The following is a 26,185-nucleotide window of genomic DNA, read 5'->3' as shown; positions in this document are numbered from 1 at the left end:
GGTATTGTTTTCTACAATGAATGCTTTAGACTTAAACATGGTCTTCAGAATGTTAGTATGTCATGCAAATGTATGTTTATGTACGAACATCTATTTACAGCAAGGAGTTGTGGGTATATTTCAGAGCCAAATTGGAGTAATGAAACGCCTCACAAGGTAAAACGTGCTAACTCAGCAAAGGATGGTATACCTATAGATAACACACGTACTCTCTATATTTATTATTATTAATAATAATTATAGCTGCGGTCATTTCGTGCTATATAAGAAAAAAAATTAAAACATTTAGAATACAGAAATATATTCAGAAGACGTTTACACTAAATAAAACAAATATGGCATTTATTAATAACTGCATATTATACTATAAAACAAATTCATAGGTAGTATAAATAGTGCATATTATACAATACCACATAAAAACTTTCATTTCACATAAATTAAACTAACATAATTCTTACAACATATGTATTTTAATGTCCATGTATCATAATGTATGCATGTATAAAAGCTTTTTGGTGTTTTCTGGTATTACTGATAAAAGTTGCCTTTGCCACTGGTACCAGCAGGTATAAAAAACGCCACTAGGTGGCAAAGCTGTTGCAGTGGACCAACACTATAAAACATTACAAACAGTAAAGATTTGATGTTTATGAATAGTTGCCTCATCATCACTTGTTGTAAAATATAAAAGGCATTTATTTAGAAATTTAATTGCTTTAGGCCTTTAAGTAGTGATTTTCTAAAAGTGGTTATGGATGTATAAGTGCAGACACTGGTTACTCAGATATTAATGTAAGTAAAAAAAAAAAAGGTTGGATTCTGTTTTTATAAACAATATCTTGTTCAGTTAAATGTTTGATTCAGAATTAACATAATTAAGAATAAAAGTAAGAAAATATTTAATGTCTTACATTTTCACACTGCCTCTGTGGTAAGAAATAAACTAAATATAACAAAAATAGAGATGTTTACTAGTTGCAAAAGTCTTGAAAAACTAGTTTCATGTTAATGAAGCTGTGGATTATTATGTTTTTTCTCCTGGTAACTGAGCTGTAACTAGTAGAAACTCTCTCTGAAATGCAGTGAAATAAATCTGTGAAACCTATTAAAAAGAAAAACCGTTTTGGAAGGGATTAGGAGGGGTGCGTCAGCTGTCATGGATAAAACAAAAGTAAAACCCAACAAAACAGATCAAATAACCCACACAACCTGTATGTACACCTGGCCCCTCTTGTTATACACAACAACAGACTCCATTCAACACTTCCAGAGTGGTGCTTTATTTCAGAGTGGAAAAATGCAGGAAGGTTTGGGACAAGGCAAACATGGTGACGAGGTGGGGATGGAGGACGGGCTAACGTCATGACTCTCAGGTGCTTTCCTTCACAAAAATGTGTTTTAAGCTTCAAATTTTCACCGCAGTAAATTACATTCACATCAGACACTTCAAACCCTGACATGTCCCCGTAAACACACACACACACACACACACACTGATGAAATAGGATTTGAGGCATGAGTTCTCTTTAGATACAGTAGTGCTTTCCAAGCATGTCACTGTGAGTGTACGCTCCGCTTGGTCCCCCCCTCAGAGCAGATGACATGGAGGAAAGGAGGAGGACAGGACAAAAATAGGGCAGTGACTGTAAAAGAAATAGCACAAGACTTCCTCTTCTCCCCTCACGTGTTTGGGAGAAGCCAGCTGAGTCGTGCTTTGCACAGTGTGTTCAGATTGATTGTTTTTTGGACTTCACTGCAGGACTATTCATGTTTATACACCAACAAAGGTACAAACTGTACTATATTTACTGCAAAGCTACACAGTCTTCAGTTATTTTTTTCTCCACATGCTCTGCACAGGTACCTGAAATTAGCCTTTATTTTCCTAATCAGTTTGTTTAGCCTCAAACTTTTTCTTTTACACCAAAATCTACATTCCTCTTTAGTCTAACAGTCTACATTTACTACCAACAAATTCAGACTGAATATTAAGTGGAATTCATTTGAAATCTGATCCAATAAACAGATGTAATTTAAGGCCAACGATGATGAGTCTGATAAAAACATTAAGCACCCTTAAACCTATTGGCACCCTGAATAAAAAGCCTTTAAAAGACATTCACCTTTTATTGCAGCAGCCAAGTTAAAAAATTTTGAAAAATCCAAAAAAGTCAAATCTTAACTTAAACTAAATGGAACCAAAGCATTTTTGTAAAATTTAATTTTTTCTCCTAGCTGTGCTTAAAAATTGGTCAGAGCAGTAATTAAAAACATTACAACTGGAACTCTAACAACCAATTCAAGCCATCTGCTGGCCAAATGGGTATTCTTATAGGCAACAGGAGTGTGAGCGCCACTTGGACTTAAATTAGAACCATGTTGCTTTGGTCAGATTAGACTAAGATTGAGCTTTTCTGCAACAAACACTCTGGCTTTGTGTGAAACGCCAAAGCCCTTTGTGCCCACTGGTCCACGATGGAGGAAGAGTGATGATGTGGGTCTGTTTCTCTACTAAAGACCTTGGGAACCTTGCACTCTAAAATGTTAGATCGAGTCCTGTTCAGTTGGTAAAATACATGGATAGCAGGGCGCAAGTCCAATTTGGATTTTTTTTCCCTCTACTGAATAAGTTTTAACCAATTAGAGGCTGGATTTTTCCAAATGTTTCTATATTTTAAAGCTTCTTACACATTTTTCATAGTGGTACCAAAAGGTTAGAGGGTGCTGTATATTTATTATTATTATTAATGGAAAGTAGTAAGGTTCAGAAACTAATTTTTGGTCTTAAGTTATTTCATCAACTAAAACAGCTATTTGTCTCAAGCTGTAGTAAAAGGAGGCAGCTTGAGGTCCAAGTTTAAATGATACATCAGCTCAGCCAGTTTTTCCGCTGTTCATTAAGTATAAGGTACATTTATGTAGATTTGAGGGTAAATTTTGTCTTATAAAAGAATGAAAATGTTCTTTAAGAATAGAAAAAGTTATGACTATATACAAATTTGGCTAAATTCATATAACAAACATTTGTGTAGTGGATAAACACAGAGTTGAACAGTGAAGTTTGTTTCCAGTAACCGTCTGGGGCGCTTTATTCACACCGATGTTGTGAGAACAATCAGCTAAATAAAAAGTGATTGTAATCAAAGAGAGATTTTTATTCTGCATCTGCAGAAAAGACTGAAGATATTAAATAATCTGGTTGTGACTGAGGATATTCTGCAACTCGAACGTCGCTGACACTGGGAGGTTCTGTTTTTTTTTGTGTTAGTGGTTCTTATTCCTGAGTTTCCACAGCAATATGAATTGTAGATAAAGCACAGTGATGGAATAATGGATGGACAGATGGAACATCAGAAGGTAAGAGGACGTTATACAGACCAGACCGAGACATTCAGACATAAATACGGTCTCTGCTCTGTCAAAGCAGTTGGCTTAATGCCTAATCCTTCGCTGAGGTTCTGGAGTTTTCTCCTTCTTCCTCCTCATCTTCATCTCCAAACATCATCTCCTCCATGTTGACAAGCGACTGCGAGCGCGCCGCCACCTGAGCGGCGAGTGCGGAGCTAAAGCTGAGCGTCTCTGAGCCATGAAGCCCCGTCAGCCTGTCCATCACCGACACAGCGGGGATTCTAGGTTTCAGGAAGCAGTCCAGACCGTTCTGACGTTCCTCTTCCTCCTCCATGACACCGTCATACTGGTGCAGCTCTGATGCTCCTCCTCCGCCACAAACAGAAGGTCCTCCCAACTCCCTTTCCTCCAAGCCGCAGCTGAACTCTGTAACAGGGTCGGGCCTCACCCTGTCGTCCTTTCCTTCCCCTTCCTCCCCTTTGTTTCCTGCAGGGCACTCAGATAGGTAGTTTCCTTCCTCAGCACCAGTTCCTGCAGTGCCCACAGAACCCGGAGCAGCAGGATCAGGACTCTGAGTTAGAACTGAAGGCGATGCAGCAGCTGCAAGAAAGGCAGAACGGCAACATTTATGAGTTCATTCCAAAGTATTCATACCCCTTCAACACACTTTATTATTTTATTGGAACTGTATGTGATATACCATAATATTGCGATGCAAAAGAAAAAAAACAATAGATACAAATAAAATCTAAAAACTGTGGCATGAATTTGTCTCCAACCCCCATAACACAAGACACCCTGAGGGTGACATTAATTCTTGGCATAGATTCTCCATCTCTATTTACAACTTTGGTCACTGTTGCAGGCAGTTGGTTGCACTAGATTTTATTTAGGAGCATCCAAGTTACAGGGGGCTGAATACAAATGCACACCTCACTATTCCAATTTCGAAAACCATGTTTCATTTTCCTTCCACTTCTAAATTTCACTTCTTTGAAGTTTGCCATTTCAATGTGACAAAATTCAGGGGTATTGATAGTTTTGCAAGGCACTGTGCATCTTTAATTGCAAGAAGCAATTAAAGAGTGTTAATACTGAAGCAAAACAATGTGCAAGAAATGGGTCCAAAACAATTTGTCCATTTGCAATTCTGCGGTGCATAATTTAAGAAAGGTACAAGACAGTAGTTATAATTTTGCATGCATGGGTTAGCTACAGGAATCTGCAGCTTTTCTTTTCTGTCATCCTGAGTGTTAGAAGAAACTCGGAGTACAGCGCTTCAGCCAACAGCAGCATCATTCTAAAAATAACTCCAGTGCAGACCTTGGTCGCTGAACAGCATCTGCTTCCTCTTCATCCTCTCCCCCTCGGACGCACGAAAACCCAGAACGGCTTTCAGCTCTGACAGGACGCGGCCCGACTCCTCCCTCTCCCTCCGCTGTCGTTCCCGCTCCTCTGGGGACAGCATGTCGGACCATGAACCTCTCCCTTCTCCATCGGAGTCCGAGTCGGAGACATAGGCCTCTAACTCCTGGTGGGACGAAACAGAGGGAGAGGAATCCACGTTTGGGACAAAGACGGCACACGAGTCGTTGAAAAGGCGGGGATCTAATCTCACCATTTCCTCTGGCACCGGGTCTCTGTCCAGGATCAGCGGATAGGACGGAGGAGGAGCAGGAACCTCAGGAACAAGAGGACCCAACTGTTCAGTGTCAGAGTTACCTGCACAGAGGGGGCGCTGTAAACTTACTGGAAACAAATGACCACTTGATATTTAGGTTTTCTCCACAGGTATTAAAACAAGGTTCCCAAGTCCTTTGTAGGAAAAGCAGGCCCACAGCATGACAGATCCCCCACTGTACTTTGGGGATGATAAACCGGATGACCGGATAAAGATGTCCACAGATTTTAGAAACGTTAAATCAGTAATCCGTAAGTTCCTGATTTCCAATCATATGGCATATGAGATCATGCAACGCGTGTGTCTGTGAGGCATGTAAGAGAAAATGCATTTTCATCTTACATCACTAACCTAAATGGAGTTCTCCAAAAGCAAACTTGGACTTTTAGGCCTAATTCATACCTCCAAGTCCATAAAGCCTGTGTGGTGTAAATTTTGTCATCTGTACTCGCTTACTAGACAGCCCAGATGTTTGTGACTGTGTTGCCTGTATATAGTGTGAATAGGAGTGAAGTCCTTTAATGGAATTCAGTACTTTGGTCCAATAAGACTAAGATTGGGTTTTTCAGCAATAAACACTCCGTGTGGGTTTGGTGAGAGACAAAGACTGAATATGTGCAAAAACACATTTTCCTCCTGTTTGATACGGAGGAGGTTCAGTGATGCCCTGGGCCCATTTCTCTTCCTAACGGCCTTGGGAACCTTGCTAGAGTGCAAGGCATCATGCACATCTTGAAACGCCTGGACATTTCAAATACAAACATGGTGGTCTCTGCCAAACGACCGAAATCAGGATATCAACACAAAAATAGTTCAACAGACACAAAATCAACCATCTGAAACTACTTTAGTGAAGACTCTACATAATATAGAGAGATTAAATACCCCAAGATGACAGCAAGAGGGGCAATGTTTCTTCAGTTTGAGGGTAAGTTACTGCAGCAAAAAAGGTGTTTATTTTTTGCACACGTTTACCAGGGGTGCCAACAAATGTTTGTGTATGTGTTTATCCTTAGTTTGCCCTCAGAGCCACCAGGAATATTGTTTGAGAACAACACTCCAGCTGGATCTGCCTTGCTTGAATGTTCTTATGCATTTCTCATTTTGAGGAGGGCCTCTGTGTTACATTATATTGATACCCCAGGTAAACAGGAAGTTGTGGATTAATATTTAAAAGTTACTAGACATTATCATATAGATCATCTCAAAATTCAGGTATACATTTCAAAAATAGTTTGTTATTTAAATACTAGGAAATAAGTGCAGGTATTTTTTGGATTAGCACTTTTTTTTTTTTTTGTCTTTGGGATTTTTGCCACTGAACAAAATTTACTTAGATTTAAGGTTGGATTTTTCTAAATTTTTGTGAGATCCAGAGTGAGATTATGCTGCTGCAATAAGTGTTGTTCTCTCTCGGCGTGTTTGTGCGCATTGTTTTGTTTTGTTTTTTGCTTTAAAACGGTCTTCTGTGATGGTACCCGGAGCTCTCTCACCAGAGAAGAACTCATGAACATCAGGGCTACTACACCAGAGGAGTTATTTCCCACTTTTCTGCCTACTGCTCTGGAATATTTGGACATTCTGGTCAAAGGTTCCGCTCACCTTTGTTCACGCGGTGAAACGCCGGAAGAGAGGGAAACGGGCTGGGGTGCTGGTACGACTTCGCCAGCGTGGACTACGAACACCGTTACCTGGAATATTTCTCTCTAACGTGCGCTCACTTCCCAACAAAATGGAGGAACTACAACTGTTGTTGGGGAAAAACAGGGACTTTTATTCATCGGCAGTTTTGTGGCTGTGTGGATTAATACCGGACTCTGCGCTGCAGCTGGCAGGATTCCAGCTCTACAGAGCGGACAGAGACAAGGAACTCTCCGGCAAAGCGAAAGGTGGAGGAATCTGTTTTTACCTCAACAGTGGTTGGTGCAACGACGTGACAGTGATTCAGCAGCACTGTTCTCCAGACCTTCATCATAAAATGTAAGCCTTTCTATTCCCCCCTTGAGTTCGCTTCGTTCATCCTGGTCGGTGTTTACATCCCGCCGCAAGCTAACGTGCAGGTCGCACAGCGCATGCGCCGACCAGATACTGAGTGTGGAGCGGACCAACCCGGACTCCTTAGTTATCGTCGCTGGTGACTTTAACAAAGGTAATCTCACCCACGAACTCCCCAAATACAGACAGTTTATTAAATGTCCGACCAGAGAGGACAACATTCTGGATCACTGTTACACCACCATCAGAGACGCTTATCACGCCGTCCCACGTGCTGCACTGGGCCAATCCGACCACATCATGGTCCACCTGATTCCTGCATACAGGCAGAAACTTAAGCTCTGCAAACCTGTTGTGAGGACGACAAGGAAGTGGAGCAGTGAGGCTGTGGAGAATCTCCAGGCGTGTTTAGGCTGTACAGACTGGGATGTGTTCAGGACTACTACCAACAGTCTGGACGAGTACACAGAGGCTGTGACTTCCTACATCAGCTTCTGTGAGGACAGCTGTGTACCATCATGCACCAGGGTGAGTTACAACAACGACAAACCCTGGTTCACAGCTAAACTCAGAAGGTTAAGACTGGATAAGGAAGAGGCCTTCAGGAGTGGGGACAAAGACATATACAGAGAGGCAAAGTACAAGTTTGGCAAGGCAGTGAAAGAGGCCAAACGACTGTACTCTGAGAAGCTCCAAAACCAGTTCTCAGCCAACGACTCTGCGTCTGTCTGGAAAGGGCTCAAGCAAATCACCAACTACAAGCCGAAAGCCCCCCACTCCATCAACGACCGACGCCTCGCCAACGACCTGAACGAGTTCTACTGCCGCTTTGAAAGACAAAGGGACAGTCCTGCAACCATCTCCCACGACGCCCCCTACCCAGCCCCCTACCCACGCCGAGGACGGCTCTTTCCATCCAGGAGAGGGACGTCAACAAACTCTTCAGGAGACAGAACCCCCGGAAAGCTGCTGGTCCGGATTCTGTCTCACCAGCCAGCCTGAAGCACTGCGCTGATCAGCTGTCTCCAGTCTTCACAGACATTTTTAACACCTCACTGGAGACATGTCATGTGCCAGCCTGCTTCAAGTCCTCCACCATTGTCCCTGTTCCCAAGAAGCCAAGGACCACAGGGCTTAATGACTTCAGACCCGTCGCCCTGACCTCTGTGGTGATGAAGTCCTTTGAGCGCCTTGTGCTCTCACACCTAAAAGACATCACCGACCCCCTCCTGGACCCCCTGCAGTTTGCCTACAGAGCCAACAGGTCTGTAGATGATGCAGTCAACCTAGCCCTTCACTTCATCCTCCGGCACCTGGACTCCACAGGAACCTATGCCAGGATCCTGTTTGTGGATTTCAGCTCTGCCTTCAACACCATCGTCCCAGTTCTGCTACAGGAGAAGCTCTCCCAGCTGAGTGTGCCCGACTCCACCTGCAGGTGGATCACTGACTTCCTGTCTGACAGGAAGCAGCGCGTGAGGCTGGGGAAGCACGTCTCTGACTCCCTGACCATCAGCACCGGTTCCCCCCAAGGCTGTGTTCTCTCTCCTCTGCTCTTCTCCCTGTACACCAACAGCTGCACCTCCAGTCACCAGTCTGTCAAGCTTCTGAAGTTTGCGGACGACACCACCCTGATCGGACTCATCTCTGATGGTGATGAGTCTGCGTACAGAGGGGAGGTGGACCATCTGTTGGACTGGTGCAGCCAGAACAACCTTGAGCTCAACGCTCTAAAGACAGTGGAGATGGTTGTGAACTTCAGGCAGAACCCAGCACCACCTGCCCCCATCACCCTCTGTGACTCCACAATTGACACTGTGGAATCTTTCCGCTTCCTGGGAACCATCATCTCCCAGGATCTCAAGTGGGAGCCAAACATCAGCTCCCTCATCAAGAAAGCCCAGCAGAGGATGTTCTTCCTGCGGCAGCTGAAGAAATTCAACCTGCCAAAGACTATGATGGTGCACTTCTACACAGCCATCATTGAGTCCATCCTCACCTCCTCCATCACCATCTGGTACGCCGCTGCTACAGCCAAGGATAAGGGCAGGCTGCAGCGTGTCATTCGGTCTGCTGAGAAGGTGATTGGCTGCAGTCTACTGTCGCTCCAGGAACTGTACACCTCCAGGACCCTGAAGCGGGCAGGGAAGATTCTGGCTGATCCCTCCCACCCCGGTCACAGACTCTTTGAGACTCTCCCCTCTGGCAGGAGGCTGCGGTCCATCCGGACCAAAACCTCACGCCACAAGAACAGTTTTTTCCCATCTGCCACCAGCCTGGTTAACAAAGTCCGGAAACCACCCTGACACTCTCCCTTTCCCCCACACCCCCCCTTTTTTTGCTGACAGGACACCTGTAACCTGTAACTCTATGCGTTACATTAACGTTCAGCTTGGACTCCTGCTTTACTTGCACACTGATCATCTGCACTGTTGTATTGCTCTTGCATCTTATACTGCTCTATATTTACTCTCACTCACTTAAAACTGTGCACATATATTTATATTATATTGTAGATATATTTATACTGTTTAATTTGTACTGTATTGCACCGACTACGCCAAAACAAATTCCTTGTATGTCCAAAAACGTACTTGGCAATAAAGCTTTTCTGATTCTGATTCTAAAATGATACATTTATTCTAAGGCTTTTAACAATTTACCAGTACTGCCAATAATTGTGTGGAGTGTTGTAAATAACTTTGAAGAAGTGGTTTATGTGCATTTTTTAGTATCTCTGCTCACCTGGATAGGCATTGGCCCGTCTCAGCATGCGCTCCACCTGGCCCACTGTGTCGTCCCAGCATCTGGTGCTGGCCTGCATGTGGGGCTGCAGCTGCTGCAGCCGCTCGCTCAGGCCCTGGTAGCCTTCAAGCGACAACTCCGTCAGCTCCTTAGACACCATCAGCTTTTCCAGATCATCCTCCAAAATGATCATCCTGTTCAAAAGGGTGGAGATAAATACTTTTTTTAATTACTTTTCATCACCCTATACATGCCTTGACTGGCAAATAATCTGGTTCTGATCTAATGCAGAGAACGTGAAACAAAGCAAGTTATGACTTTGCATCTCACTCGCTGAGCAGTGCCTTGAGGTGGAGCTGCAGGCTTCGGATGGATGTGTGGAGGACGTTAAGCTCTCTGCATTTCTCTTTCACACGTCCGCTCCTGTCGGAGCTAGTCATCCTTGGCTGCATCTCGAAGTGCCGGTGGAAGTCGTAGCTGCGCTGTACGTCGGCAAGGCAGCTGGCCAGAGCCCGATGGAGGGGCTCGGTCACGGCGGCAACGGACCGGTGTAGCGGAACCGGAGGAGGTGATAGACATGGAGGAGGGGAGGTGTCTTCTTTGGTTCTGCCTTCCTCAGACTCCTCAGTTCGGTGCGGTGAGAGGAGAAGAGCGAGCCGACGGAAACATTCAGAGCTTTGACCCAACCACAGCTGGAACAGCATCTGCAGAGAATTAAAAAGAATTATGAGAAAAAAGCAAAGCTGACCAAAAATGAATGCTAAGTTTTCCATGTTTTTCTACACATTCTCCTTTTCATATATACGGTATTCTTTACTTTATCAAATTTTGAACCCTGAGGCCTAACCTTGAGGGCTGGAAGGCTGTAGTCATCAGTCAGCTCCTGCGCCTGCTCGTCCCCCAGGTGTTCGATCCCCAGGCCAAGCCCCAGGTCCTTCAAAGGCACCGCGCACACGTAGTTGGTCACATTGTCGACCTCAGAGTTCAGCGGGAACGTTCGGAGGAGTTAAAGACACAACACAGCTGGGAAAACTATGTTTACATCGACAAACTTTCATGTGCTTCAGGTTTACGTCTCCGAAAAAAATGGCTCTTATTTGTGAAGGGATCATTTTAGGTGAAAATGTGTCCCGATGCATCAAGGCATCAAATCGGAAAGTCATCAAAGGAGGGTTTGGGATTTCGGACCCAACAAAATAATAAAAATTTTTCCATGGAAGAAAAAACAGCAAATTGAAATAAAGAAAATAACATGTGTTAACTTTAAGGATGACATTACCTCTGATTTATGCTGTAAATGAAAAGCAAAATTCAAACACAAATAAAACCAAATCAAGCAATAACAGAGGCACAAAGCAACTACAGATGGAAAATATTCATTTGATCTGCATCTACAGCAGAAAGTTTCAAGATGTTTTACAAAAAACTGTTACAACAGCATGAATAAACACTCCATGGAGGTCTTAATATGTCTGCTAAAGGATATGCTTTGAGCATGTGACAGGTGGCCCTGCGCGAGGCTCTGAAGGCCGAGCGGAGAGCCCGGTACAGGACCTTCCTGAGTCCCATCAGCTGCTGGTTGCGCGGCACCACCCCGGGCCCCGCCCTGCTAAAGGAGCCGGGCGCACTCACCCTGTCGAGCAAACTTGACAAGTGAAATGTGATACAACTGTGGAGACGTCCCAAAGAGGCAGGGGGGCACACACAACACATAAGACAGACGATTGAGACATCAACTCTACACTGAAGGTTCAACAAAGTACAACAACTAACAAACATCATGGCCACATTGTTGTACCCTTCTATCAATATTCCTTTAACATATTCAAGCCTAAGCTGGATAAAGCACTGATTTTCAGCTTGATCTTGATAGTTTAATCTAACAACTGTCTTTGGTGTGGAAGTTGTTACAGAGAGAGGAAGGCCCCCTCAGCTATTTTAGTATCAATAAGGTGTTAAAGCAGAGTTAAACACCCAGATTGCTATTTACACTTACTAATGTTATCAGAAATAATCTTAATTGCCAGTACAGATGGTTCCTACACACCTTTCATGTAAAAATATAAAACGTTCAAGAGTTCTCAGTCCTTAAAGCAATTTTTTAAATATAAAATATTAACTTTCACTATACATTTGTGGAAGATATTTCTAGAGTGGCCAGACATTTAATATGGAACCTGCAAAAACCAGAAACCAGAGAAAAAGATTGATGACAACGAGGACAGAAGGAAGGATAGAAGAAAAGGAGGTAGGACACAAGGAGTTAAAAGAAACAAAGAGAAGGAGGTGTATAGGAAGAGGGGTGTTTCATGAAATATAGAGGGACAAAAGAAGGACATGCAGGACACAAGGAAGAAAGGACACAGGGAATGGAAGAAGTAAGTAAGTAGGTAGGTAGGTAAGTAGGAAAATGTGCCACTAAGATGTAAAACAGATGTTCTTGCATCATCTGCATCATATATGGGGCACCTTGCTTTATTGAACTGCATGTACGCTGCACAGAGGATTAGGGTTTTAAGACTAATATAACTTTTTACATTTTTTCCTGCCTGCAAATAGCAGGTTTTCTAAAAGAAGGAAGGTAAATAACTAAACTTAACATCATAACTCATTTAGGCTGGAGCTGGCACTGCAACAGAAAAACTGTACAGTTTATATAACCAGCAAACACGCGGGAGCCTACCGCCTCAGAAAAACAATGTTTGAAAAACAGATTCAATTCTTAAAAACTTTCTAGACATAAACAGCTGAATAAGACGAGCATCTGAGAAGAGACACGTGCTGTTACTTTTGGTGGCAGTTTGAGCCCCAAAGTAATAAATGAGGAGAAGTGATGTAAAAATGTAGCTTTACTGAGATATATTTCCTCTTAGAGATGCACTTTCTTTACCTCCAACAATATTGACAGTTTTCAGAAAAATCAGAAGGGTTATAGTGGAGAAGTCAGAAACTTAAAGAGTGAGGAGCTCTCGACTTCCTTCTAAAAAATCTGTTCAACTCAATCTCATGGCCACAAATATCACTCTCTACACATAATTTCCAAGCATTTAATAACATTTGTCTACTCTGAGATATTGTGTCAGAATGTGGAGGAATGATTTTCTGTTCAATCCCTCCAGAGCACAAAAACCTGTTCAGCAACTAATTCATTGAGTCTGAATCTACCTCAAAAATCTGGGTGTAAATAAAGGGTGTTTATATCCTCTACAAAAATCAAAGGAGAAATATGAACATTTGGTAGCGGCGAGCAACACACCTTGTGGAAATGTATAGTTCAAGATTTTTCTCCGCAATCAGCTCCTTTTGAGGAGCATCTGTTTGTCTGAGCCTTGAAGCAAGTTTGGTACATTCCAAACTTATTAAGTGCTTAAATGTTTAAATCATCACAAAGTTAGCTCCATTCCTACTTTGGCTTAATAAAGGGATGCGAAAAAAAACTACTTTTGCACTTTCAAAATAAAGCTCACAAATACCCTTCAAAGTCAGTCTAGCCTTTTCACAGTTAGGTCCACAGCTAATGTCTGTTGGGTCTTAACTAGCATTAAAAGGGCATTATGGTGTTGGACAGTGTGCACCAAATAGAAGGAACCTTCAAAATCAGCCAGAAATCTGTCCTTTGTGGTGGCGATTCCCCAGTTACCTACTGGGGAATCAGTGTATCATTAAATCATACTAAAACTACTTTAATAATGAGTCTATACTAGCCTAGATCTAGAAGAGTTTCTCTGATCACAGAATAGATAACTGTAATCAATCTGTGATTGGATGAGGAAGAGTGAAATAAGCACACTTACAGGGTGAACCCTCTGGAGATGACCTCAGTCTCCTGCACCAAGCGCAGGGCTTTACGGGCCAGTCCCGTCAGAGTTTTGCTGTTGTTGACCAGAGTCTGAAGCCGGCTGCCCCTGGTCTGGACGTCTTTTTGCATGCGCCCTCGTCTCCACAATGCGAGGCCCCTCAGTACCACCCAGCCCAACAGGGCCAGACCCCACAGTGCAGCAGCTAGAGACCACAGGCTGTCAGGAGAGCAGCAGATCCCTAACAGCACGGCAGCCAGACCCACCAGCCCCGCCACATCCCTGACAAAATAAACCAGTTTAAGGTTAGAGAGAAGGAAAAAAAACACACACTAATCATTATCAATTTATTAAACTCAGAAGATAGAAAAAGAAAAGATTAAGTTTTTTACACCAGGGTTAGTATTAAGTTTGATTTATAGACAGCAACCTTAAGGATTTTGACTGAAGGCAGAGATCTAAAAACAAGCAACAAGAAGAATATAAATGCCAATAAAATGAATCTGACATACACTGTAGGTAGAAAACAATCTGTATCTATTCAATTTTTTTTTCTGATCCCAAATTGGCCCAAGTACTGAACCCTGTGGTACTCCACAATTAACCCTGGAGTTTAAAGATGATTTATCATTTACATGAACAAACTGGAATCTGTCAGACAAATAAGATTTAAACCAGCCTAGCGCTGTTCCCCTGATCCCTACAGCATATTCCAGCCTTTCTAAGAGAATATTATGATCGACTGTATCAAATGCAGCACTGAGATCTAACAGAACCAGTACAGACACAAGTCCATTATCTGAGGCCATAAGAATATCATTAGTGACTTTCAGCAGAGCTGTTTCAGTGCTATGATGAGCTCTGAAACCTGACTGAAACTCTTCAAACAGGTCATTGCTGTGTAAATGTTCACACATTTGATTAGCAACTATTTTCTCAAGAATTTTAGATAAGAATGGAAGATTGGATATAGGTCTGTAATTTTTCCAAGTCATCTCGATCAAGCAAAGGTTTCTTAAGTAAAGGTTTAATTACAGCTAACTTAAAAGCCTGTGGTACATATCCATTTACTAAAGATAGATTAATCATATCTAAAATGGGGCTGGTAATTCAGAGGGAACACTTCCTTAAATAATTTGGTTGGGATTGGGTCTAACATACAAGTTGAAGGTTTAGATGAAGCTAATATTTCTGATAACTCAGGAAGCTCCACAGGATCAAAACAGTCCAAACACAAATCAGGTTCTGCAGTTATTTCCAATGTTGTCTCACTTGCTGAGGATGAAATAATCATCTTCGGGAGTATGTCAAAGATTTTATTTTTAATAGAATCAATTTTATTTAAGAAGAATCCCATAAAGTCATGGCTGCTAAGAGCTAAGGGAATGGATGGCTCAACAGAGCTATGCCTCTGTGCAAGTTTAGCAACTGTACTAAAGAGAAACCTAGGATTATTCTTGTTCTCTTTTATTAATGATGAGAAATAAGCTGTTCTAGCTTGGCGACGTCTCTTTTTATAGAACAGTAGGCTATGTGAATGCTTGCTAATTTACTTGTTTTATTGTGATTTTTCTTTTATTGTTTATATTTATGTTATATTTTAAATGTCCTGTTTCATTAGCTTTTTAGGATGTGTAAGGCACTTTTGCCAATTGCATGTATTTTAGAGTGCTATGAAAATAAAGTTGAGTTAATTTCTGAGCTGTAAATGCCAAAGCTGACAAAATAAAAAAGGAGATGATTTAATTTTTATTTTAAAATCCACTTATCTACTCATCATAGGCAAAAATTATTATACAATAGGAAACTGTAACAAGAAAAAATAACTGAGCGCACAGGTTTAGATTCATTGTGAAAGGTCTTAAACATACGTTCTCAAACTGTGGTACAAATACTGCTAGTAGTACTTGGGCTGCCTTTAGTGAGGAAAACTGGGTAACAAAAATATAAAAAAATGCACAGATTAGCTGTGATTTCGAGCAAATTAGCTCAAATGCAATTCAGAAAGCCAGTAGCCGGGCGCAGCGTGTGGAGGCCTCAGTCCTCGATGCAGCCGTCCCGGGTCTCGAGTCCTGTCCCTAGGATTATTCTTGTTCTCTTCTATTAATGATGAGAAATAAGCTGTTCTAGCTTGGCGAAGTGTCTTTTTATACAACAGTAGGCTATTTTTCCAGATTAAGTAGGAATCCTCTAGGTGTGTAGAGCGTCATTTTCTCTCCAATTTTCTAACATTGTGCTTTAAAGTACGCAGCTCTGAATTAAACCATGGAGCTAGCCTCCTATGAATAATTACCGTCTTTTTCAAGGGGGCTGCATTGTCTAATGCACCACTAATTCAATTCAATTCAGTTTTATTTATATAGCGCCAATTCACAACACATGTCGTCTCAAGGCACTTCACAAAGTCAGGTACATACATTCCAATTAGTCCTAACCATTGAACAGTGCAGTCAAAGTTAGTTATTTATTCAAATTGGATAAAACGTGTTTCTGTCTAAGGAAACCCAGCAGATTGCATCCAGTCAGTGACTTGCAGCATTCACTCCTCCTGGATGAGCATGTAGAGACAGTGGACAGTCACTGGCGTTGACTTTGCAGCAATCCCTCATACTGAGCATGCATGTAGCGACAGTGGAGAGGAAAAACTCCCTTTTAACAGGAAGAAACCTCCAGCAGAACCAGGCTCAGTATGAGCGGCCATCTGCCACGATCGACTGGGGGTTTGAGAGAACAGAGCAGAGACACAAAAAGAACACAGAAGCACTGATCCAGGAGTACTTTCTATGGGAAGGAAAAGTAAATGTTAATGGATGTAGCTCCTTTAGTCGTTTCACCTAGAAAGAAAAAACAGATCAACTCTGAGTCAGTTTTCAAGGTTAGTGTCTGAAAGAGAGCACATAGAGTTAGTCACAGTAGAAGCTCAGCCAGTAGCCATGTCTAGGAGAGAGAAAGGGTTAAACACTAAAAGACAGGGCTATGTGGATCATCGGTAGAGGGTGAGCATTAGGTTGTTGCCAGCAGAAGCTCGGACGATCCCCTCTCCAGAAAGGTGTCACAGGTAGACACAGAGCCAAGCCAGGTGTAGCTTCTAGGAAGAAAAAAAAGAGAGAACATAAAGTTAAAAACTGAAATAACAGCAAATAATGCAAAATTGGAGAGTAGTGTGAGAATGTAGCGAAGAGGGTGAAAGTGGTCATTATGTCCTCCAGCAGCCTAAGCCTATAGCAGCATAACTACACAGATAGTTTCAGTTCAGATTATTTAGTTAAACTGCGCTTATTTACAACAATGTCGTCTCAAGGCACCTCACAAAGGGTCCCACTGATGGTCATTGTTATACTAAAAACCACAAGGATTGGGATACTTCTCTATGTCAGACATATTATAACCATTGGAAAAGAGAGGGGGTCATACAGGTAGCAGAAATGGAGGGTGTGTTTGCACCTCAACCATAACTGAGCCGGTTTAGGCTAAACCTGACTCCCCCTTACTCCATCCAACAGGGAGGGAGGAAGGCTCCCTCCCTGATAACCTAAGCCACTCTAACTATAAGCTTTATCAAAAAGGAAAGTTTTAAGCCTAGCTTTAAAAGTAAACAGTGTGTCTGCCTCACGAACTAAAACTGGGAGCTGGTTCCACAGGAGAAGAGCCTGATAACTAAAAGATCTGCCTCCCATTCTACTTCTAGAGACTCTAGGAACCACCAGTAAACCTGCAGTCTGAGAACAAAGTGCTCTGTTAGGAACATATGGACCAATCAGATCTCTGATGTATGATGGAGCTAGATCATTAAGGGCTTTATATGTGAGGAGGATAATTTTAAATTCTATTCTGGATTTAACAGGGAGCCAATGAAGGGAAGCTAAAATAGGAGAAATATGATCTCTCTTTTTAGTTTTCATCAGAACTCTTGCTGCAGCATTTTGGATCAGCTGAAGGCTTTTAACTGCATTTTGTGGACATCCTGATAGTAGAGAATTACAATAGTCCAGCCTTGAAGTAACACTATGCAATGATGAAGAAACACTATGAATGAACACGATAATCAATTTGTGAAGGGGAAGAAACAAAATTATTACCCTCCACTGCTTTTCTGTGATAATGAGGAAATCAAAAGTAGAACAGATTCTTTAAAGGTTGTTACAGCATTGTCTGATAATGATCTACCTTAATGAAATTTTCTTTCAGGTGTGGGGTACTCGGTTAAATTAAACTCAAAGGTTATTAAAAAATGGTCAGACAGGACAGGGTTATGAAAAAATATTGTTGTGTCTTTACACTCAATGCCATATGTCAGAACAAGGTCCAGAGAGTGAAGACAAAGGTGGGTAGGTTTGTTAATGTTTTGAGCAAAGCCAATTGAGTCTAAGATAGCATTAAAGGCTATATTTAGGCTATCACTTTCATTGTCAACATGAATGTTAAAATCCCCGACTATAATAACCTTATCTGTATATAACAGTAAATCAGAAAAAATGTCTGAAAACTGATCTAAAAATTGTGAGTAAGGGCCTGGTGGACGGTACAAAACAACAAACAGAAGTGGTTTTAGTGCTTTGCAATTTGGATGAGGAAAACTAAGGATTAAATATTCAAGAGTTGTAGCTATTGATTGGTCTGGGACTAATCAATAAATCGGACTGAAAGATGGCTGCTACTCCTCCTCCTCGCCCGGTATTTCGAGGAATGTGAAAATTTAAATAATTAGTAGGAGTTGACTCATTTATAGTAACATAATCCTCTTGCTGCAGCCAGGTTCCTGTGAGGCAAAATAAATCAATGTGATTGTCACAAATCAGGTCACTAACTAGCAAAGTCTTTGAAGAGAAAGATCTTATGTTCAGTAAGCCACATTTAATTGTTTTATTTTTCTTTTTAGTCTGAGTTGTGTTTATTTTTATAAGATTTTCCTGATTTCCTCATTTCAGATTAATTTTTAATCTATTCAATTTTGGCCGTGGGCGAGACACTGTCTTAATAGGGTAATGGGTGGGTAGCAGTACAGAAGCTGCAGAGAGGAGTGTTAAACTACGACCCTGCTTCCTGGTCTTTTTGTTGAATTATTGTTGAATTATACTACATATTGGATGCCCATTTACATCAGGCAAAGGGGTTCCTCAAGAACACTAGCTGCTTGGCTAACTGGAGCATCTTTACTTTTAACTTCTTGTTGTTTATTAACTTTTAACTTCTTGTTGTTTATTAATGTATGCTGTCCATTTTAAATTAAATTATTAAAAGGAAAATACCATAGTGACAGCCTGGGGACAAGACTCGGTCTTGGCAGAGAGCTCAATCGGCTGGGGGAGCCGGAGGGCGACGAGCCGAGAGTGAGCAGACTTGGGTCCAACAGCTCGATAAGCTCCACGTCCTCCTGCAACAGCACATCCAGGTCCAGGATGCATCTGACCGAGTACTGGCCAAAAATCCTGTCCTGTGATGAGGAGGAAATACCAATGAAGCAAGACATAAACAACGGGGATTTCACAAATAAAAAAGCAATGCATGGCAGCTGATTTCTGGACCTACCAGCTGTTGCTCAAGCTTACAAGATTCAGCTGCCTGGTGAAGAGGACTCCATCTCCGCAAGGCCTCAACCAGTCTCCATACACATCCTCCCTGCAAGTCATACAGGACAAAGAAACAGAACCACACAATTAAAGAATTACATTCACAATCGGTTTCTCTCTGCGTACATTTCTAAATCATTGGACACATTTTTATGCATGAATTCTTAGGTCAACAAACGTGCACAAACAATTATTCCACACTCCAAAGAAGTTTCCCAGGAGACAAAGTCTTTCATGCAATAACAATGTGTGCAATGTGTTCTTGTGAAGCCCTTACCACCCCTATGTTTTATATGTAAGGACTGCAGCACAAATTCATCTAACTTGTTCACATTCTGAATCTCTACAAGGAGTTTATATCAGAGTTGACCTTTTTTGTCATTTAAAAATCTGTATCTCTGTACCAGAAATAAACACTACATGTTTTTTATTTTTTGCTACCATGCAGCCTGAATTCCCAGTCCCAGCATATCCCACTGTCAAGACCTTCACAAAGGCAAATCATCTTAATGTTATAGCGCAGCAGTGTTTGGATGCATGACAAAGCTCAGGGTTTTTCAAAATGTTGATCCGCCCCAAAAATGCTCACAGTATAATGGCTAATTGTGAACAGGATTTATTTTACTCTAATCTGCTTACAGAGTGAAACTGGAACTCGTGTTGATACTCTTGTTTGTTAGATTTAAGAGGCGGTTAAGCGTGTTTAGTCTACAACTGCAGCCATATTGATTAGTGAAGGGACATCCACACGCCACTGACTCTCAGGTTTTATCCACAGCGATGTGTTTGCATTATTAAGGTAGGCCACAACTCTGCCCAGAGCCGTACCACAGACAACAGTTAAAAACAGTTAAAAAATGATGCATAGCCTGTATGGATCAAATCCAATTATTACTCTGGTTCACTCATGTTGACTCTCATCAATATTCTGCTGCAGCCTCTGGGAAAACTGCAGCTTTGAGCTGCGTTTTTCAAAGCACTGATGTAAAGCACCGTGTGCAGAAAACTGTGTAATTGCATTCAGAGTCTCTCCAAAATAAAGTGGTCACAGCCAGGGACTGATAGCTAATCATGTTGCCATGTAGCTTTCACACTTTTCCCACTGTATTAATATTTTTCTCTATTTTCATTTGATCAATTTCTTCACTGACCTCAAAAACTCACTTAAACAGTTGAATTGTAAAGTCTTATGTATAGATTATATTTTTGTTGCTAAAAGAAAGTATTCCAGCCCCAGACTATCTATGTTTAAGTGCATCTCTTTCTTGGACAGTCAGTGATGGAGCCTCTAACTTTGAATGTGCGGTTTGTTTTTCCTTTGTCAAGCCTTCCCAGCCCAGTTCTCCTGTGTTTTTAGATGTGTTTCTTTCCTAGACAAGGTAACTGGTGGAGCTATTGCTGCCAATAACTCTGCAATCTCTTTGTTTTTCCTTTTCTATTGAAAGTACAGCTGGCTCAGGGTTTCTGTGTTTATCTGTGTCACTTTCCTCGACTGAAGGATCAGTGGAGGTCTTGCTCTCACTAACTTTGTAAAGTGTTTCTCATAGAAAGTACTCACAGTATAATTTGTTTCTGAGTGCATCTGTCTCTATCCAGGATGACGGAGCCACTATGCTATTAAATCAATGTACTACCTTTTTCCTTCGTCCCAGAAAGTATTCCTATGCAGGTTCTTCTGTGTTTAGCTGTGTCTCTTTATTGAATGGAGTTTTTCACAGAGCTTTTGATGCTGTTAGCTAACTGTATTCTCCCTTTTAATTGCTTCCCACAGAAAGTACTCCTGCCCCGGTGACTTTGTGTTTATCCACGTTTTTCCTGGATGGAGTCATTTATGGGTGAACATTCTTTGTTTTTCCTTTCACATATGAAGTATCCCTGGTTCAGTTACGGTGTTTTTTTCCTGCCAAAGCCACTGTCGCAACTATTACTGCCTTTACCTTTCTTATAGGAGGTAAAGGATGTGGATAACCGGAAGGATTATATGTAATCCCATTTACAGTGTTTTGCAAAAGTATTCATACCCCTTGAACGTTTTTTTCATGATTTGTAATGTTATAGCCTCAAACTTCACTGTATTTTTTTAGGAATTTATTTGATAGACCAAACAAAGTACTACATAACTATGGAAGTAAAGTAAAATTATACATTAGTTCTCATTTGTTTACAAAATATAGTGTGGTGCGCATTTCTATTCACCCTGAACACATCCATCCATATCATATAACACAGTAGTGGCAGCCTCATGCTGTGGGGATCTTTTTCCTCAGGAGGAAAGGGGAATCTAGTTGTTACAGGCTGACACTGGGGTGAAAGTTCAGAATCCAACAGGATGACAACCATAAACATACAGCCATACACTAGGATGGTCCAGATCCAAGAAACTGAAAAAATCCCCAGAACAGACTTATTTGCTTCAGCAGTTTAAGTACAACAAAAAGAATCAAAACAGGGAAATGAAGTTGTAAAACATGTAGCAGCTGTGTAACAATGTACTTTACTATTATAAGACATTAACACAGGGATTTTTAAGCTTGTTAATATCTTTTATCTCTTCATTATTTCCCAGGAAAATTCATCTGAACACATCTAGTTCCACATAGTATTGCAACTGGAACAGCGTTTTTATCTTCCAATGCTGGCGGAAAGAAATCCCACTACCAATTTCCACAATTTTGCAAAATGTAAAGAATGGAACACTGCAAATATCTACATACATTAACACGACCCAAAGCAGGAGATCAGGACAGTGACATTTGTGGATGTTTTATGTGTTACTGACAGTTATCTATCTGAGTTTAACCTTTATCTGAGTTTCAGGAAATGTCTGGAAGAGGGAAGAGTCAGATCCGAATCCCTTGTTCTCCTTAGAACAACAGGGCGCCGGAAAGGAAGCATGACACGCATGGAAAGTTCCTGAGCGAGGCAAGCGTAACTCAGTTTCCCGTTTTCACCAGGAGGGCAAACAAGGAGAGGTTGAGTCATGTGATCCTCCCCACCCGACCTCACAGGAACATGTCGCTCGTCCAACAGATTCACAGGTTGCTTAAAGCTAGAGTCATTAACAGCTCCTTTAATTGTCAAATTGCACTCAGTTCCACTTAAAACAGGAGAACATGAAAGACTCTGGAGAATGAGCACACAGAAACTGTATAAAGTTGCCCTTTGGGTTAGGAGGGACATAGCAGGAAAAGCAACCAGATGCCAGTAATTGCATTACAGAAATCTCTAATAAAATCAGAGAAATCTTTTCTTCATCTATCGAATGCCTCAAGCAAAAGAAAAATCCAAAACATAATACATGAATCTGGTTGTAGGAACCGGTTCCTGCCATGTTTGATGCTTTGTTTGACAGAAGTCAACTAAACACATGTAGCTGACTTAGGGCCAATATGTTTCTGTTTTTTGGGGTCAATTGTCTGACTGATTACTTTTATCTGACTGCATGTTATTAAAGGGTAAATGACGTGCAAAAACACAAAAGGAAATCAGTATGGATGCTGAATAAGGGCATCCCTAATAAAATAAAATGTTACAACTTCAAGAAATTACAAACACAAAGTTCAAGTTTACAGTTGTGGTTTATTCTTTATGAATACAATATGCTATAACAGTTTGTGAATACGATTTCTTTTCTTTGAGAATACGAATTTACATCAGCGACTTGGTGTCACGTGATCTCAGGCTCAAAATATAGTGGGTGGAGTTATACAATGATGTACAGTAGGTGGCGCAATGCACCTCTAAATTTGTTGCGAACCGCCAGCAGAAGAAGGCAAGAAGAAGAAGAAGCAGCAGCAATAGCGCCAAATAAACGGACCAAGAAACTACAGAACAAAGCCAGGTAATGTTAAAAAGTGTATATATGTCTTCATGTCGTTAATATATGCTCTTGGTCCGTCATCTTGGCGCTAGTGCTGCTGCTTCTTCTTCTCTTCTTCTGCTGGCGGTTCGCAACAAATTCAGAGGTGCATACCGCCACCTACTGTACATCATTGTATAGCTCCACCCACTATATTCTGAGCCTGAGATCACGTGACACCAAGTCGCTGATGTAAATTCGTATTCTCAAAGAAAAGAAATCGTATTCACAAACTGTTATAGCATATTGTATTCATAAAGAATAAACCACAATTGTAAACTTGAACTTTGTGTTTGTAATTTCTTGAAGTTGTAACATTTTATTTTGTATTCTTACAGAGAAAATATACAATACCTCTTTTGGATTTTACTTATGCACAACTATTGACTAATATGCACACATTTCCGTCTTTACATACACATTGTTTTTGACAGCGTTCTTACCCCATACATCCCCCCCCATTTAAAACCGTGTCGTTTACTGCAAAAATTTGTTTTAATTAGATTCATCATAATTATTAATATAAAATTGTATGATATTGTGTGTCTGGGCACCTTCACACTGTGCTTTCAATTAAGCAAGAGCAGGTTTACCAGGCGTATTTTATATCAAATTTTATGTTTTTTTCCAGACCTAAAATTCCAGTGTCCTTTATGCAAGCAGGTTTTAAAGTAGGAATACAATGAATGTATAGCAGATAGTTATACAACAAGACTTTAACTATGGAACCTGCAAAAAACAAAGTCTGGTAGGAAGAGGGAGGGAGGGATGGATGGATGGATGGATGGATGGATGGATGGAGAATAACATCTAAAATATACAACTATATTTTATACTGTGATTTCTTTTTATATTCGTCTCCAAATCTCAAAAAGAACTAAACCAAATTCTAGACTCGGTATCGCCTTACCTCATTTTATCAAATGATAAACTGATTAAGATCTCAAAAGAGGAATTGATTTAGTTGCAAAGAACCAACAAATTATTCACAATATTTCATTAAAGGAAATACAGTTTAAAATATCAATGCAAAAAATGACAAAAATCTACTAACTTCACTAAATAAAAAGAGAAAATATGTCATTGTCACATAGCTGTTTGACGTATTTACAGTGTCTGCTCATTTTCAGTTTTAACCAGAATGAGGCTTGAGATATGCAGCAAGAGAAAACCTCAATGATCTCTCACAAACACAAAAAAGCCTGGTTCATATCTGCAAGTAGAATGAAGGAGGACTCACTGAGGTTTTCTGCTGATCTTGGCCAGAAGAGCTGAGGTCTCCCTCTGCACCGCCGTACTCCTCCTCCTGCGACGCTGTTGGACATGACTCAAAGTCAGTGTGCCCTAGATCCTGAAGGTACTGGAACAACGGGGAGTTCTGCAGAGATGGAAAATGACACTGATCTGAATGAGGAGAAAAATGATGTCATGTCAGATAAAGAAAGATTCAAGGATACCAGCTGGAACTAGTCCTATGAACCCAGTGTGCATAGAAATGCAACATGGACCAGGGCTGGTAAACTTTGCTTTATTGAGTTGGATCATTTGCAATCTGCTGTGTTTGTTTCTTTGTCATATTAAATTTTAGTTCATTAAAATTTTTCGTTTTGGAAATAGTTAAGTATAAGCTTATTTAACCCCAGATAGAAACAAACAGAAGACGTGCAGTCTGTAATGCAAGTATGATTTTATCCAAATTATGTCTAACCCAGTTGCTCCCAGCTGCTGAACCCATATTTCTGGGAGACATCCCTCCGAGCAGCTCTTCTGTGTTTAATTCCTGCAGAAGAGCATCTCAATTACTTCATCATTGCCAACCGCCCCCCTGCACTGCAGCTATAGAAAGGGCTACTCACATGCATTGTTACACAAAGTCGCGTCTCATGTTGTCACCAAGCAAACACTCAGATGTAGAGCCACGCTAGAGTATATCGTTTTTCAGAACCGACGCAGCAGCACTGGAGGTGATCCTCCCCACCTCGTTAGCAATGCTGCTGAAACACCGACTCAGCCTCCCTCATGACCACTAAAGCTCCTTAGCTCTGGAGCAACACGCTCAGAAACACAGCTAAATATCTGGAATCGTTTTGGATTGCATTACAACAGCAAGGAGCTGCTGAAGGGACGCTAGCTTACCTGATAGCCTGTTAATGATCCCATGTTTTTACCTCTGTCCACTATGACAAAGCATCAATTCGTTTAGAAAAGAGCTGCGCGTATATACAAACCTCAAATACCACATCTTCGTCAAACTCCTCAGTCATTGCTCTCCGCCATCGATACACAACCCATTCAGCATTCTCAAGTTGGAGCCGAGAGTTGTCACAAACGCCGGTTGGGAAGTTACGAGTTAGCCGGGTGCTAATCGTCGGTTAAAACTACAATTCCCACAAAACCGGTATCTATTTGTCACTTCCTCGCAAGGAATGATAAAACCATTGAAATGTTTTTTTACTTTTTTCCCACGATATTTAAAATTGTATTTATAATATAATATACTAACAGAAAAAGTTTAATTTATTGTCAGAAAGTATAAATAAAATTCTGGTAGGTTATTTTATAACGTTTGAATTAACTTGATGCTAACCCATCGATGTCTTTTAAGGCAGCGTCTCACACTGCTTCCTCGTGTGACATCATAGAAAAAAATCTAAACAAATCAGCCAAGGTCTCAGGAAGAGAACTGTGTCCCTTCATAAATCTGGTCCAAGGCTAGGTACAAATTACAGATGCATGAAGGCTGAAAAGTTCATCTGTTCAAACATTTAAATGCAAATACAAGCAGCGTGGGAATGTGCTATAGTACCATTTAGAAAGGAGTTCAGTTTCTGTGTCCCAGAAATTAACATGTTTTGGTGCAAAATGTATAAATCGTTCAAAAAACAAAAGCAAAACAATTGTAAAGATTAAGAAAAAATCTATCTATCAGATAGATGGTCATGGCTCACACCTATCTAGATATCAGCCAGGAGGTTATATCTTGGGCACAAATAGGTCTTCCCAATGGACAATGACCATCCATTTACCTCTAAATTATTAACAGAGTTTCTTAAAGACACTAAAATCAATGTTTTGGAGTGGCCAACACAAAGCTCTTATCTCAATCCCAAAGAAAAATTTGTAGGCAGAGCTAAAGAGGGGTATGGGAGCAAAATCATTCAAATACATCAGCTCTGTAAGTAGGATT

At 41.1% G+C, this 26,185-nt stretch overlaps 1 protein-coding gene across 3 annotated transcripts; it reads right to left on the bottom strand.

Moving 5' to 3' along the window:
- Positions 1-1,259: 1,259 nt before the first annotated feature.
- On the bottom strand, positions 1,260-25,363 carry vezt (vezatin, adherens junctions transmembrane protein). 3 transcript variants are annotated; one of them, XM_047390236.1, is made up of 12 exons: positions 25,227-25,363; positions 24,239-24,376; positions 19,099-19,188; positions 18,819-19,003; positions 13,567-13,851; positions 11,259-11,417; positions 10,620-10,767; positions 10,103-10,476; positions 9,773-9,966; positions 4,970-5,073; positions 4,675-4,882; positions 1,260-3,951 (listed from the first exon to the last, which is right to left on the bottom strand). In XM_047390236.1, exons 1-12 carry the CDS (start codon positions 25,260-25,262, stop codon positions 3,443-3,445), a joined length of 2,430 nt encoding a protein of 809 aa, XP_047246192.1. In that variant the 5' UTR covers positions 25,263-25,363; the 3' UTR covers positions 1,260-3,442. The 3 variants fall into 3 exon arrangements, with proteins under 3 accessions (XP_047246192.1, XP_047246193.1, XP_047246194.1); XM_047390237.1 differs by having other exon boundaries at positions 11,259-11,405; XM_047390238.1 differs by lacking the exon at positions 25,227-25,363 and adding an exon at positions 24,855-24,998.
- Between the last annotated feature and the right edge of the window lie 822 nt (positions 25,364-26,185).

Source organism: Girardinichthys multiradiatus, chromosome 17 (genome assembly GCF_021462225.1).
Source record: "Girardinichthys multiradiatus isolate DD_20200921_A chromosome 17, DD_fGirMul_XY1, whole genome shotgun sequence".
Classification (NCBI taxonomy): domain Eukaryota; kingdom Metazoa; phylum Chordata; class Actinopteri; order Cyprinodontiformes; family Goodeidae; genus Girardinichthys; species Girardinichthys multiradiatus.
This window is presented reverse-complemented; position numbering and strand designations above follow the sequence as displayed.